General features: G+C 44.0%; 1 protein-coding gene across 5 annotated transcripts in view; it reads left to right on the top strand.

The window, feature by feature from the left end:
- The first annotated feature begins 593 nt into the window (after positions 1-593).
- LOC147465625 (chitin elicitor receptor kinase 1-like) overlaps positions 594-16,387 on the top strand; it is a 42,841-nt gene continuing 27,047 nt past the window's right edge. For 2 of the 5 annotated variants that reach the window (XR_015189326.1, XM_086520982.1), the window contains exons 1-4: positions 596-1,301; positions 12,012-12,064; positions 12,132-12,195; positions 12,304-12,444. Coding sequence is in view for 4 of the 5 variants with exons in the window: in XM_086520982.1 (XP_086377108.1) it covers positions 653-1,301; positions 12,012-12,064; positions 12,132-12,195; positions 12,304-12,444 (907 nt within the window). In the remaining variant the exon portion in view is untranslated. Of the gene's footprint in view, positions 1,302-12,011; positions 12,065-12,131; positions 12,196-12,303; positions 12,445-16,387 lie in introns of all 5 variants that reach the window. The other 3 variants (XM_086520987.1, XM_086520975.1, XM_086520978.1) reach the window with 3 other exon arrangements.

The following is a 16,387-nucleotide window of genomic DNA, read 5'->3' on the forward strand; positions in this document are numbered from 1 at the left end:
AAAACAAAGGCTCAGGTTGTGTTTAGATGAGGCGGCGACAAGGAGAGATGAACGGGTGTGCACTTAGCGTGGTGCCACCCTCTTACAAAAAATAGGAAGAAAGAAAGTTTACCATCATTAACTTGCCATGCCATCATTACCTTGGCATGTGGCACTAATCGACAATCTTTATCCAATGGTCCACACTTGCTCCCAAGAGTTTACTGCTTTACTTTACAGTTTAGAGAGCTTTCGGACGAAAAGGACTGCAAGGTTATGATGTGCTCAACAGTGTCATCTTTCTTGACTGAAAAAGCTATTGAGTGAGTGCAACCTCATCTCTTTTATCCAAAACACTGCCTTTGTGAGCTAATTGTGCCATTTTCTGCATAGTTAGGCTAACGAAGGGTGTGTTACTACAAAATGACAAAGGAGCTTTGACGTTTCATCGTGTGAAACGTACCTTATGTATAGTAGGAACCCCACTCCATAACCTTTCAACATTCACTTTGAAGTTTGCCTCTTGGCGTTTAGGCAAAAAAAAAAGGTGAATTATTATTGAATTTTGAAGCGGTCTTTTCCGTACACTACCTAGTGCCATGCCAGCGAGGCAGCTTGTGTACACAACATTAGCCTACGTTGCGGCTCAAGCTGTCACAAGCTGCAGCCTGCCATGAGGAAACTGAAGGAAAGGCTCTATTTTCCTCACCTGCTAGTGGCATCCCTGTTTCTTCTGCTACCCAGTATAGCGCCTACAACTCCCACCTGCATCCCACCCTCGGGCTGCAGTGTGGCCCTCGCCAACTACATCGTCTCTGCTGATGACTCCGTCAGCACCATCGCCACAGCATTTCAGTCCAGCGTCACCTTAATTGAGAATTACAATCAGATCTCAGATGTCAACAGCATTCTTCCAGACCAGGTCCTTTCTATCCCCTTTCCATGTGCCTGCTCAAATGGTCAACTTGGATACTCCCCAGAGCACGCGATCAAGTCGGGAGACACGATAGACAACCTCGTACGTACAACATTCAGTAACTTGTCACAGATTAGTTGGGTTGTTTCGGCTAATGGTGATATCGACGCCAACAACTTGACCCCTGGTTCCATTATCAGCATCCCAATAAACTGTTCTTGTGGCAATCCAGACGTCAGCACTACCTACGGCCTGTTTTTGACTTACGTTATTCAAGGTGGCGACACTTTGGAAACATTGAGTCAGAAGTTTGGCATTCAAGCGGAGCTTTTGAGAGAGTACAATGGACATGCTGACTTCAACAACCTTGTTGCTTACACAGACATCATTTTTGCGCCAGGAAAAGGTATTTACTTTTGCTGCCTGTTACAAGTTGGAACTTCTACAAGATCTAGTGCTCAATGGTTTTATAGGTTTCCTGCATGAGGGATGAATGTTAGGGTGAGGTACTACATGTGGATACTATATGCAGTTTTTGCTGCTTACATATGTGATAAAAAGTGGTTCTCCTGTCTCATTATGTTGTGTTAATTGATACATTTCGTCATTTCCATCTCTCTCACTAGAGGTGATGGTAGCCATCTACCACCTCTTGTTATATATGGACTAACAAAGATGGTAAAGCATATTTTGGATTGAAACCTTCTATCACAAAGCATAGCATGATGCTGACTTTTGTCAGATTGTTTCCTTATGTGCTAAACTGTAGCACTAAATTTATCTTATTAAAGTGTGGCGACAAATACTGAACTGAGAGAGCTAGTTTTGTACTGAATGTTGCATTTTGAGGAAAGTGTCGTACAAAGAAGAGATAGGCTTGATTTTGGAGCACTGCCATGAAGAAACAGGCCATCAAGGTAAGGATCAGGTTGTCTTTCGTGTTTTGAGAGCAGGTTACTGTTGGCCCTCTATGATGAGAGATGCTTATTTTTGGTGCAAGTCATGCCATGAATGCCAAGTGTTTGCAAATCGAAAGCTTTTGGCTGAGCCTCAGAAAGCTATAATGTCTTTTGATGCATTTGCAAAATGGGGAGTAGATGCTATAGGTCCAATGCCAAGGACCAACAATGGTAAAAGGTATATCCTTGTGGCTGTGGACTATTTGACAAAATGGGTGGAGGCAAGAGCAGTAAAAGATGTAACAGTAGGAAGAGTGGCCTCTTTTTTATATGAACGGGTGTGTTGCAGGTTTGGAGCTCCTAGGGTTATTATTTCTGATCGTGGACCAGGATTTAGGGGAAAACTTGTTGTTGCTCTCATGGAGAAATTGAAATGATGCATGTATGACAGCCAAATTGGCACTTTATTCCGTTTGGGAGCGCTAGGATGATAAAAATTTGATGGTAAAGAGAAGGTCTTCTGTGAAAAACTTACACACTTGTGGGGGGAAGTGTGTGCATCTGAGCTTTGCAACAGCTCTGTGTGTGTGTGTGTGTGTGTGTGCGCACTGGGTGTGTTTCCATTTGTGTTTTGTGATGTTTTCTCCCATCTTCCTGGTAGGCTGGCAAGGAGGTCCAAGGGCCACTGCCTAAGGCCTTTCATTTGGCCTAGCTCCCAAGCATTCTGCCCCATTTGGCAGTGCTGCTATGGACCTTTGCTAACCCTTTGGCTGATTTGTGTTCTTCTTCCTCCTTCGATGACTACTTGGTAGTTTGTTTTTGTTTTTTGTTTTTTCTCCTCTCCATTTGCCTGTCATGCTGGGTGAGGGTGCCCAGGAGTCTCTGTCTAGGGCCCTCGGGTTGACCTTACTCTTTTGGTGTTCTGCCTTTGGGCAGAGCACCGTCAATCATTGAGCTGAAGGTGTGTCTTGTTCTAACTTCTCCCTCTGAATTCTGCTAGGCAGGTGCTTTTCGGCTTGTTCCTTCTGTAGTTGTTTGCTCCCCTGGGGGTGGCATAAGCTCTTTGCATCAGGTTCTCTGCAGGCACTTCTGCGTTGCCATGATTCCATGGTTCCTTCTTCTGTCCTCCTAGTTGAGCTACATTTCAACCACCTTGAGCATGTGGCCGTGTTAGGAGTCCTTGACAACTCCTCTTGGCTGTGCTCCAGGCCTTAGTTCCTCTACCGATTGTGAGAGATCTTCTACAATGTTCTTGGTTTGGTGCTGGTTGGAGGCTTTCAAGCCCAGATTGTGGATGATTCGACTCTCATTATTTTTCACCTATTGCTGGCTTCCCTTTTGGTACCTCCCTGGGGGAATGCCTGATAAGAGGATTCGAGGTGCCATTCTTTTCCAGGTTGCAGGATATCATCCTCTTATCTCTTTTATAAGGGGTGAGAGCACTTTTTACTCTCTTTAGGAGAGATTTTTATCCCTTGTAGTTCTGATAGAGACGAGATTCCTCTTGTTGTGCTGATGACAAAATGCTTTAACTGGGGGAATGAGCCCTCCAGATGTTCATTTAATAAAAGATATATCTGTGTAAAAAGAGAGAGAAATATTTCTATTAAATGAACACCTTGAGCGGCTGATAATCGGGTGATGGTGACCTAGTGGGATTCCCTGCGAAGGAGGAGCTTAACCATTTTCTAGAACCTGAAGGCTCATGAATCACCAGCCCGGATTATCCCACCACTAGTGAGAGTGCCCCCTATAGAACAACAAATACTCAAAGCATTTATTACCAATGATGAAAAATGGGCAGATTCCCTAGTGCTTAAGCGATAGTAGGGGACGAAAGGTATGTGTAAGGTGTATGTGAGGGATGTATATGTGTCACGTGACACATCCAACCCTATGTGTACGTGGACAAGCTACTTCATGACAAAGGGTTCAGTGAGTCCAGTTAGTCTAGCCTAGGAAGTGTTCTGGCACTTTTTGTGAGTCTGTTCGCAGACCGTGCATGCCTAGGCACTTAGAGTAGATGCATATCCTCTGGTTGCACACAGCATGATCATCAACATTACCATCAGAATCCATCAGGAGCATTTTCCAATGCACAGAACCTATTTTCCCTATTTTTGACATTTTTCACTTATTATTTTTAAGTGACTTTTGTTGGGAACTGACTAAAGCAATATATAAGGAAAGCTAGCGCTAGGCTTATCTGGCAGAAGTGGAAGAAGTGCACAAGGCAACAAGCTTGCAACAGGCATCTATTCCTCTCTCTCAAGCAAGACCTTGAAGCTCTGGCGTTTTTCCAGCCCTAAACTTCAGCGCTTCAGCCCCTCACTTCAGCACCTGCAGACTCAGCCAGACCAGCGTTTTCAAGCAGCAGAATCCAGCGTTAGTACATGAAGAGGTTGCTAAAGCAACGCACGAAAAGGAGGGGGGAGTTTGGTCGCAATTCTACTTGGGTGTTGAAGATCAACCAATCAATATTCCTGTTCTACCCACCTTGTCTACGGATTAGCAATTGAGTGGTGAGAATTATGCCATTTGGAGAGCGACTATGATGGTCTTCAACTCATACAAGCTTGGAGGCTTGTCAGTAGCAACTTCTGAAAGCTGAAGGATCCAGTGGGAGCGTGTTAATACTTGGATTCGATCATTCATTATCCTCAACAGTAGACCATTAGTCATCAATCACATCGCATTGATGGAGAACGCAAAGAGGATTTGGGTAGGATAGGGTGTACTTGTGTTGGCTAGTGTGCACCCAGACCAGCACATTTGTGGACATCCTTTATGGGTAACTTTCATCATGTCATGGGGTCGTTTTATAGCTGGCCGACCTAGCATTTATGCAAGTATATAGGAAGCATAGGGTGCCCTCTTTTCTCAGTGTATAGAGTTGCCACCTCCATGGGGTTTCACCCCTCGAGTCATGGCTGTGGATTGCTGTCCCTTTGTGTGATGTCTCTCTCTCTCTCTCTCATCTCTCCTCTCTTTTGCTTTTGTTTTGCCACTTTGCCACTACATTATCCCTAAATTTGTCTCGTCTTGGTGATCTAGATGATGATTCTCCTCTATGGATGATGAACCCTTCTTTGGTTCATGTCCCTCAGGGTCTAGAAAGGGATGCACGGTCTTGAGAGTCAAGAGGATGCAGTGGATGGTGGTTCACATCACAGTGCAGATGAAGATGAGGAGGTACTAGTAGCTCCCGAGGATGGGGCAAATTGGTCAAGTTATTGAAGTGGTTGTTGGACACACTGCAAGATGTGACGACTATAGAATTTCCACCAGATTGGCATGTTGCAGGTACTTTGAGGTAGCCTCGATGGTTGCAACAAGGTGAGACAAATGGAGCTCTAGTAGAGGTGAACTATGCCCTAATGTCCTTGGGAGGCAAAGGATAAAAACCTCTTACAATTGAGGAGGCCCTTTTGGAGTTGAGATGTAAGGAGGCCATGTAGGTAGGGCTTGAATCTATTGAGATAAATGACACAATGGAGGTGGTTCCGAGGCCTGCAAAGCGGGCGGAAGGTCATTGGTGTCAACAAGATGAAGTACAAATCAGATGGGTCTTTGGATAAGCACCAGGCATGCCTCCTCACCAAGGGCTTTTCTCAGAGATCGGGAGTGGACTATGATGACACATTTGCATCAATTGCGTATATCGCGAGTCGGCGACTATTCGGACTATTTCTGCTCTAGCAACTCATCATCGATGGCCTGTGTTCCAGATGGATATCAAGTCCGCGTTTCTCAACGACGACTTAGAGGAGGTGTATGTGGAGCAACCTCGAGGATTCTCAGCTCTAGGATCGGGTGACAGTTTACAAGTTGTGCAAGGCTCTCTATGGCCTGAAGCAAGCTCCTTGAGCGTGGTGCCAAAAGATCGATTCTTTCTTCTTGGACATTCCTTTCATCTTTCATATGCAAACACAAATTTATATCTTTTCACATAGGGTTGATTGGTCACACTTGTTATCTTCTTTGTGAATGATCTTGTAATTATAGATAGCCATGACTAGCAAATTCGCAGCACGATGGAGATATGAAATAACAGATCTTGGCTCGCTTCACTTTGTTGGACTAAAGATATGACAAATAGAGGGGGGCATCTTTCTCTCTCAACAGCGCTATGTTCAAGAATTGTTAAGAGGCGTTGGTATGACCGAGTATAGACCTATCTCTATTTCGATGGATCCCAACCATAAGTTGTCCTTGCATAACCCCTTAGATATAGCTGATGCTATGAAGTATCGAAAACCGGTCAGTTCGCTTATCTGGTTGCTGAACACCTACTTTGTGTCACAATGTGATGACGTGGCTACCGACAATAGAAACCCTAAAATTCCTGCAAACCCTAATTTCTGCCAGAAACCCTAATTTCTGAAACCCTAACCCTAACTGCTGGCTGAAACCCTAAGTGGTTGGAAACCCTAAAAGGAGGTGCTAATGCCATGTGGCAGCAGTGTACGGATTTTCCGGAAGTGAAAAGCAGCCCCATGGGCGACACAAATTGTCCAAGAAAGAGAGAGAAATTGCTTTATTTTATTCTCTAGAGAGAGAGAGAGAGAGAGAGAGAGAGAGAGAGAGAGAGAGAGAGAGAGAGAGAATTTTCATTGCTTTTATTTTGAAAGCTTTTGGGGCTCTGCTTTTGGGCATTCCTTGTAATCTTTATATACGCGGTGAGGGCCTCACTTCTAAGAGCATCTAGACGCAGAGTCTGAGAGTGAAACCCTAACCGCTCTTTGGACTCTGACATTGATTTTAATACATAAAGAAATACCGAAAGGGGCGCTAGTCTTTGGGGCCAATATCTCTAGGCACGGAACTCCGCCGGGCCAGTGCAAATCTATTGTGATCTATGAATTGTTTTGAAGTGGTTATTTGGTGCTGTGGTGATTGATTCTTGACTTGGAGTGTCCAAGTCTGTTACAGTGGTATCAGAGCACAACCGATTTCTCTTCTACGGAAAATCCGATCCCCAATTTTTATTTCCGCGGCACCTATGGCTTCACGCAAGGATCAGTCGACTCCCTCTGCATCTGGAGATGCAGGCAGGGATCACAACGAAGATTCCGGCAGAGTATGGCCCGCCTCGGCCTACTCAGGCGGAGCAAAGAGAGATGAAGCGTTGTCAATTGATCGGCGATGCAACAAAGATGATGCTCAGTTTTGCAAAGGATCCGAAATTGGCAAAATATATGAGCGAGACTTCTTTTCAAGAAGTGCATGCGTAGTGGCAGAAAACCACTACACCACCCTTGAGACCCGCTCTCAAGAAACCTTTTGATCACAAATAGTATTCAGAGAAGGAATTACAAGAGGTGGTTGATGCATGGATTGCTCAGCTTTTTGACGCACAAAAGAAAGCCAATAAGCACGGCAAAAAGCAGAAGAAAGGCACTGACTTCCCGGGATATTTGGGTCGTTAGTCGACATTTGACAAGGCAAAGAAACAGAAGAAGCGTGTTCGATTTGAAGGAGTACCAAGTTCTTCTTCTTCTTCTTCTTCTGACAGTTCTTCTAGCTCTTCAGATTCGAGCGAAGAAGACAGAAAAGGTAAAAAGCGAAGCAAGAAACAAAGCTTCGGAAAGGGCAAGAAAAAGGCAAAGAAGGCTAAATCTCGCCCAGAGACTGACAGTTCTACTGAGGACTCGTCTACAGACAGCTCAGATTCCGATGACGGAAACTTTTATGCAAACAAGAAGAATTTTTACAAAGCCAACCAGTATGACTTTCTCGAAGATAAAAGCAAGAAAGTCCGAGAGTTTAAGGGGCCACTCAAGGTTGCATCCGTTTGTACGTACAGATTCTATCCGTACCGTACAGTTCAGCACGTACGGATAGGTTCCGTACACTTTTTTTTTTCTTTTTTCTTTGGGGGTTTTTTGGGTCTCTTGATGGCATTTGTAACGGTGTACTGTTGATTTGCTAGTCTTTATTTGAAGTCTTGGTGAATACATAAGTAAATGTATGAAGTACTCTCAGTTTTGGGCTTTGTGGAAAAAAGGACGAATTTTTACGTACCTAAAAACTCAATCCATTTTGTACTACGTACCTTACGTACCGAACACTACGTACCTAACTACCTTGTGGCCACTCGATCAAGTTTGATACTTTTTCAGGATACTCAAATGCTTCGAAGGCTTTGTCTTTTATACAGCAGTTTGACATCGCTTTCGCGGGAGGACGCTACTCATAGCACTCCAAGATTCAGAGAGCTGCCTCTTACTTTAAGGGGAATGCTCGCACTTGGTGGTCCACGCTTCTTTTAAACAAGACTGCGCCAGTTAAATGGCTGAAATTTAAGAAGCTTTTTATTTCTTCTTGGTTGACGCAAGAGTATGAACGAGATATACGAGCTGCTTGGAACCATCTTCGGATGACCAAGAAAGATACAATCAATGCTTACTGTGAAAGATTTTGGAGCTCTTTTCTACTCGCCTCTTCATTCAAGAAGATCTCGTTCAGAGAATAGATTGAGCGGTTTACCTTGGGTCTACCTACATAGATCTGAGATCACTGCTTGGAACAGAAGTCAGCTTCTATTCAGGAGTTGATGAGTCATGCGAAGCGGGGCTTTGCCATTCACTCTGGCAGTCTGACCTACCCTACAGATGAGGCCATGACACAACGAGCTGAACAGACTTCTACTTGGAATGAAAGTAGAAAGAAAAAGAGCAACCCAGAGAAAAAGCATGCATGACCCAAGCTTACTCCTCAGGAGCGAGCTCGATTCATCAAGGAGGGGAAGTGCTTTGGATGCGGGGAACATAGACACATCTCCGCGAAGTGCCCTAAAAAGGCATAGAAAGAACAGAATGATAAGGACGACGACAAGACTGAGAGTTTGAGAGCAGCTGAGGAACGTGGACGAAAAGGCAAGATGAAAACAGGACTGATTCCAGATTGTGTGATACCGATCTCGACACCATGGACGAGAGTACAGAACTTTGCCGAGCTTGGGGCAAAGTGAAAGATCAAGAGGCCCTGATCTTCTTTGATGGAGGAGTCAAGGCCAACTTCATTTCACCGGAATTGGCGGCGCGGCTCGAGATCACTCCCGATCAGATGGGACCACTTGCGGAGGCAGTTCTAGCGGCACCCGACAGGGACGTAGCCATTACACCTATCATTGGCAAACTTCGGTTGCATTGTCAGGGGTATTTGGGGCATGAGGACTTCTTCATAATGCCTTTGGAGGGTTGTGATGTTCTCTTAGGGATTCCCTGGTACCACAAGAACAACGCCGTGGTTGATTATCGGGCGAGAAAAGCGACTTTGACTACAGAAAAGGGCAGAACAATTGTACTTGATATTAAACTGAAGGGCGAGTCTGTCCCTATTGTATCGACTTCGGCCATTTCAAAATTAATGAAATCCAGTTTGTTTGTTTACTCGATCTTTATGAAAGAATTGAGCGATAAGGATAGGACAAATATATGTCTAAACACGCCAAGATTTTCTCCACTCTCCTGCCGATTGCTTCTCAGAGGGCCTACTAGGTGAGTTACCACCCGCTTGTCCTGAAGATCATACCATTGATCTGAGACCTGGAAGCACACCACCGAACCGGCCACCTTATCGTGTGAGCCGAGCACAGAATGAAGAGATTGTGAACCAAGTGAAAGGGTCTTGTCCAGCCTAGTACTTCACCGTATTGCTCTCCAGTGTTGTTGGTTTTGAAGAAAGACGGATCTTGGAGAATTTGCATCGATTACAGAGCTCTCAACAGTCACCATCAAGAACAGATTTCCGATTCCTAGGATCGATGATATACTCGACAGGTTACAGGGATCCTCTTGTGCTTGGCCGGAGATCTGGTGCAGTCGGATGCACAAGAGGGGAGTCACTCCGCTCCTTTGTCAACAGATGCCTTGATTTAGATACTAGAGTCACTGATGTCTCTTTGAGCTTCAGGGATACTGAAAGCTGACAGTATTCTGCTATATGACTTTATGAAATGGAATTCCCGATTATGATACTGATTTGTTCTTGACTTCTTTTAAGTGCAGGAACTGATAGACGAAATGACTGCAGCATTTTGGTCTGATTGATCTCGAATAGACATGGTTGCAATAGGGGTTAGTCAATCGGACATCGATGAGGTCGCGATTGGACCTAGATGCGATTGCTAGCTACATTGGCGATAAATCATGGTCTAAGATCCGAATGAATGTTGAATGTCATGTGATGTCCTGTGATGTCTTGTGATGTTGTGTGATGTGACTGTCGATTTGGTACATGTGCTAGATGTGTGTTCCTAGTACGTAGGTACTAAGCTAAGACGGTTTATGGCTTTTTTCGGTTTTGCTGGCATAATCGTGGTCGATTACAATGCTTTCAAGAGGGGGATATGTCACAAAGTGATGACGTGGCTATCGACAGCAAAAACCCTAATTTCTGCCAAAAACCCTAAAATTCCTGCAAACCCTAATTTCTGCCAAAAACCCTAACCCTAACTTCTGGCTGAAACCCTAAGTGGCTGGAAACCCTAAAAGCAGGCGCTGATGCCACGTGGCAGCAGTGTACAGATTTTTTGGATTTTACGGAAGTGAAAAGCAGCCCCGTGGGTGACGCAAATTGGCCAAGAAAGAGAGAGAAATTGCTTTATTTTACTCTCTTGAGAGAGAGGGAGAGAGAAAATTTTCATTGCTTTTATTTTGAAAGCTTTTGGGCATCCCTTGTAATCTTTATATACGCGGTGAGGGCCTCACTTCTAAGAGCATCTAGACGCAGAGTCTGAGAGTGAAACCCTAACCGCTCTTTGGACTCTGACATTGATTTTAATACATAAAGAAATACCGAGAGGGGCGCCAGTCTTTGGGGCCAATATCTCTAGGCACGGAACTCCGCTGGGCCAGTGCAAATCTATTGTGATCTATGAATTGTTTTGAAGTGGTTATTTGGTGCTGTGGTGATTGATTCTTGACTTGGAGTGTCCAAGTCTGTTACGCTTTGACATCAATTTCTCGGTGGGACTTTTGTCTGCCAAGTCTCATTTGGAGTAGGCTCTTCAGGTCTTGCGGTATTTGAAGCAATCACATTTGTCCACATTTGTTGGGCATATGGTATGCTTATGGAGGTACAGACTTCAGGATTATTCTTCGAGGATGGAGTGATTCTGATTGGGGTGGAGGTCTAGATGGACGACATTCGACTACACATTACACCTCTTCTTTTGGATCAGGAGTGATTTCATGGAGTAGTAAGTAGCAGCCCACAATTGCCTTATCTTCCACGGAGGCAGAATATCCTGTTGCTTGCAGTGCTTGGTCACAAAGGTTGCTTTTGGAGATTGGTTTTCCGCAGCAGACCACCACTATTTATACCGACAACCACTGTTGTATAGCTATTGCGAGGAACTCCATGTTTCATGCTCGGAACAAGCATATAGAGATACAATATTACTGCGTTTGATAGAAGACATTGGATGGCACCCTATCAAGAAACAACCGGACACACTACTGGATGCCGACTATCAACATCCAACTAGTTGTTACGCCCCAAACAATTATTTATGCAAAGAGTGGTTATGCATTGTTGGTTGCTATCTAATGGACCTTTTAGGACATGTAGGTCCCTTGATAAGGTCACATGGGTGCGAGACGAAGATCCCTAGGTTTTTCTAGATTTAGCTTGGCTGTGAAGTTAGCAGTACATGTACACGTGGCACACTGAGGTAGTTTGCATATGACAAATGTTCTGTGTAGCTTGATGTTGGGCAACCTTGATCTGCAAGGTGTAAGAACCAAGGCGTTTGGAACTTTCAGTAAAGCGTTAGCAGGGTTCTTCTGTCTCTCCACTTCTGTGAAGTGACTAGCAGTGAATTATACTGTCTCAGAATTATATGGGGTGCTATCTGAGGATATATGTGTCAATCTTCTCTTTGCACTGTTTATTTCTTCTTTTCCAAAAGTGTTCTAAGTTGGAAACCATTTTACAAAAGAGAGCCCCTCGTCGATATGCATGGACTTGTAGGTCAAGTTGATTGTCAAGCGAGCTGAGGGAAACAAACATTGTTTCTCAATTAGCTGAGACTGCAACAGTATCGAAATGGATGCTGTACAAGTTAGTAACAATTGATTCTAATTGAGCAATTGAACCAGCTCAGAATTGGTCATCATGTTTGGATGAAAGGATGTTTGCAATATGTTTCTAATCAGGATGCTTGGAAAATTTTTGAACGACACAATTTTGTTAGATTAACATTGGCATAGTTTGTCTGTTTGCTTTCAGATGGAAATGGAGTTTATCCTCCTTACAATTTGAGGTACTAACTCTTTTCCTGTTTCACGTTGTATGCACAATATACTGATTTATTATCTCGATTGTCAAAGTTTTATTTCATCTCTCATCAATCATGCATTCCTCCTGGTTTCAGTGCAGCGGAGCAAACATCAGGTGCTGAGTACTTTTCTGCCCCATAACATTTTATCTCACTTAAGCAGGCACAAATGGTTCTCATAGATATGGCTCCTTGACTTTTAAGCTTAATATGTTGTGAATCAGGCACCAACAAGTCAGCAATCATTGGGGGCTCAGTCGGTGGAGCAATTCTACTTGCCGTTGTGCTCGGTCTCTTTCTATATTGGATAATGGCTCGAAAGAGATCGGGATCCTCGCAAAAGGAAGAATCAACGTGTTTGACAGGTCTTTTTTTTTCCGTCTTTTAAGCTTTTGAAAAGACTCTCTAGCCGAGGAAAATGCTTCTAGGGTTACAAGAGAAAACCATGAAGGCAACATCATACACCTGCTGCCTGTAGCAACTGCAAGGATACTTAGTGTGCAGCAGTGAGTCTATCAGCTAGCAAGGGGCTCATTAACATTAAGTAGTGTACTCGTGAAAACAAATGTAGTGGCTTTTTGAAGGGACATGGATCCCAATCCTCGGAAGATGCTAGAAACTCCTTCCAAATAGTGGTCTTACCCTTCTGTTTCCTGTTGACATGAAACTGTACATGCCAGATGGTAATGTACCTATAAGCTTCCCCCATCTGACATCATCATGGGATCCAAGCCTCATGTGAAGATCATGGGTTTAATTCGGCTGTAGCAGAAAGCCTTTACTGCGCAGCCAGGGTGATACTTGTTGAACAAGTTGGCACTCTTTGTTGGGGCAGTATTCTCGATGTTCGACAATAGATTTGTTGCAATCCTTTGGATGACAGGTTTGCACATAGTGTCGGCAATTGGTGGGGACATTTAGTTCCTACTTCCATAGTCGGCAACATTTGGATGCTTCTCCCTTCCCTTTGAGAGCTCCGACCTCGGAGCAGTCTATTCCGATCTTTGTGGGCATGTTGCAATTCCCCTAAGCGGTTCCTATACTCTTACCTTGAGTATTGGTGTTATGTTGTGTATTGGATATTGATTGCACAGTTCAGTTGTGGGTATGTTCTTTTCAACACAAGTGCAAAGGATAGTTTTTGTGAAGATTTTAAGGAAGCAAGTTACAACAGTGGAAGTATATGTGCTCTTCTGAGTCTGTATGGAGTTTGGCATATTGTATTGTATTGTACCTACAAATATGATCTTGGCAGATGTAGAGGATTGGTAGACATTTGGTTTGATCTTAGGGAGTTTGCTTGAGTAGCCAGGTCGTGTTTGACTGTGATAGCTTCTTTGGCAAACATAACCGTCAGATGACGATCTTTTAGGTCTTCCTATTCTCAGTAGCTCGAGTTTACTGATGGTGTGATTCTCTTTGAGTCTCGAGTATGAGATTCAGGTTTTTGCTATTCAGTTGCAGAGAAGGAAGCAGTTTTACTCCTGGTTGTCTCAGATTTCTTTTTGGTGGTACTTATTCTTTCTTGGTGATTGAGCAAGAAGGGGGCTTCCTATCTTGAAGGGAGCTCTTGGCTTTAGTTATGGAGCTTTCAGTGACAGTGATTGCTTTGTTTCGACGTGGTAATGAATCAATTGTTACCTGAGAGCGTACTTTTGAGGTTACTTCTCTATTAGAGGGGGGCTTCCCGGTTATTATCGTTAGTTGACTACCGGTGCTCCATTTAGTGGAGTACCATGCACGGTGTCTTCTAGTCCTTGGTTTCCTTGCCCATTCCTTGAGGCTTTCGATGGTGTGCTTTAGCCCACATTTCTTCGGTGGTTGCTTTGTCTTATGGATTTGTGGTGTGACGGTTGCTCTTCCCAGTGCATCCCAACAGTATTTCCTATGCTTTGTCTTCTAGAGATTGTACCGTTCAGGACACACCTACTTCCCTTATCCTTAGACTGGCATGCTGTTTCGTACAGGTCGATAGTAGTCCTCCTTGGACTAGGAACCGGTTATAGTTAGCTCAAGCATTCTTTAGAGAGGGGAGATGTTCTTCTCGATTCTCTCGAATTTGGTTCCAGGTTCCACAAGTATTTTTTCTTTTAGATTCACCTACCTTGGGTGATCAAGTTACACAGGTATAGACGATTGGAGAGTTGTGGCAGTTATCCATGGTCCGGGTTGTCACAAACGGGAGTGCATAGCAATATAAAATATACTCGGATAAATAGAATTTATCACTTAATACTGAAGCCAGAGGATATAGAGAGAAATAGATAGAGAGAAAAGATAGAGTTAGAAGATCGACACAATACTGAGGACCAGAAGATGGGCTGGTCCCCCCCCCCCGTAATAGTATCTTTATTACTAAGGAGAAGTCTATACAAGCACTTGAACCGAACGTATTACCATGTTCGTTCTAGAATAAGACTTGATGGTTCTCAGAAGCCTCGGTTTCCTATTCCCAAGGCAAAACCCTATTCCAAGGAACTTCCGTTCCTTATTCCAAATCCTCAAAAACCAAGGTTCTCGCCTTTGGATCTCACCTTCCAGACTTAGGGCATGGCATCCTTGCAACTCTTTTCCGACTCTGTTCCCAGAGTCCTCATCCCGCAGAATAACTCCGCTTTCCCGGACGCGCAGTCCTTACTTGGGAATCCCAACTTTCGGATCACAACTTGAGAGACTACCTCTCTTTGATCCATGGATCTACTTACCAAACTTGGGTACGAGACCCTTCGGCTGATCTGGCTCTAGTTCCTCAGAGCACTTTCTCCTTCAGAGGCTCATGCCTTCCTCTGCTCCTACTCCCTCACTAAGAGGAAGTACACCTGCAAACAAATACTTAGAGATCATAACATGAAAATAGTTACCTTCAAAGTCTTTATGCTCGAAACGCAACTCGGATCTCGAAAAGCAATTCCCCAGAAGAGATCTCTATATAGAAAATCCTCTCTTCCAATCCTACACACAAAAGAGGTGTGTTCTCGGGTTCCTACTTGTAATCAGCCCCGTCTACGACGTTTATGGGCTGAAAATAGAGAAAAACAGCAGCTTGTCACAATGGAAAAATGCTCCGTAGGCACTTCTTCGCAAGGGAACTCACGCATTGGGTCCTGGCGACATTTAGTACACTTGGGGCAGCCATGGGCATCACCGGCAATGTCTTCTTTGTGGCTGAAATCTGCAGCAGCATCTCCTCCTTGCGAAAACTGGTCTTCCCTTTGGGAGAGGGCATGTGATGCTTTTATAGCTCCCTGGCCATGGCAAAGATAGCAGAGCATTGGCTGCTCGCGTAGAGATTGCGACCATTTTTTTTTTTTTTTTTTTTGGGGGGGGGGGGGGGGATGGGGGGGAGACGTTGTTTTGCCAGAAAAAGAGAGAAAAATCGCTGGCTGGTTTTTATTGCTTTATTTAATCATAGGCTGCCCACTTATGAAGTGGGCGGCCGGTCACCTTTATAAATTGTCTGAATCTGCAATAAAACCTTATAAGTTAAAACAAAACTTTCACAACACGTCCCAAGTGTCCTTGGATGCAATCACATGCACAGTCTGCATTGTAAGTGGGCGACCGGTCACCTTTATAAATGGTATGAATCTGCAATAAAACCTTATAAGTTAAAAACAAAACTTTCACAATACTTCCTAGGCGTCCCTAGATGCAATCACATGCACAGTTGCAATGTAGACATAGACTTCCTCGCGGGAAAGCATCTGCTCTCCCAAAAAGCAACCCCGCTTTCTCAGAAAGCATCTGTTTTTCCTCAAAGTTTTCTCTGAACCTATCTAAGTGCTTGCTTTTCCTTGTGCACAATTCTAACACAATACGGAATTTTCTCTCGACTATGGATATCCCCTTTCCGATGTACTCGTCACCCACCTTGTGACGCACCACGAATACCCATCACCTAGTCCTTTCCTACTGAACTTTTGGTACAATCTCCTTCGCGATGCTCTATGTCACCCATCCTATGACGCATCAGAGATGTCCGTTCTTGGATGGTCGGATACTTCTTCCCGATGCTCCTTGTCACCCATCCGATGTGACGCATCAGAAGTGCCCGTTTTTGGTGGCCTTACAGATATTCCCTTTCACAGTGCTCTTGTCATTACTCTGAATGATGCACTAGGAATACTCTGTACTCCGATGTCTCAAGTGAGAAAAATCCTTTCACTTAAAATTCCAATAATTCATCTATAATTATTTTACCTTGGTGTTCCAAGCGAGAAAACCCTCTCACTTATAAATCCAACAATTCGTTTAGAATTATTTTTTTGCCAGATAAAGCCAATTTAGCAACATCCCTCTCACTTATAA

The sequence above is a fragment of the Adiantum capillus-veneris genome, chromosome 1 (genome assembly GCF_014529385.1).
Source record: "Adiantum capillus-veneris isolate H3 chromosome 1, ASM1452938v2, whole genome shotgun sequence".
NCBI classification, from domain to species: Eukaryota; Viridiplantae; Streptophyta; class Polypodiopsida; order Polypodiales; family Pteridaceae; genus Adiantum; species Adiantum capillus-veneris.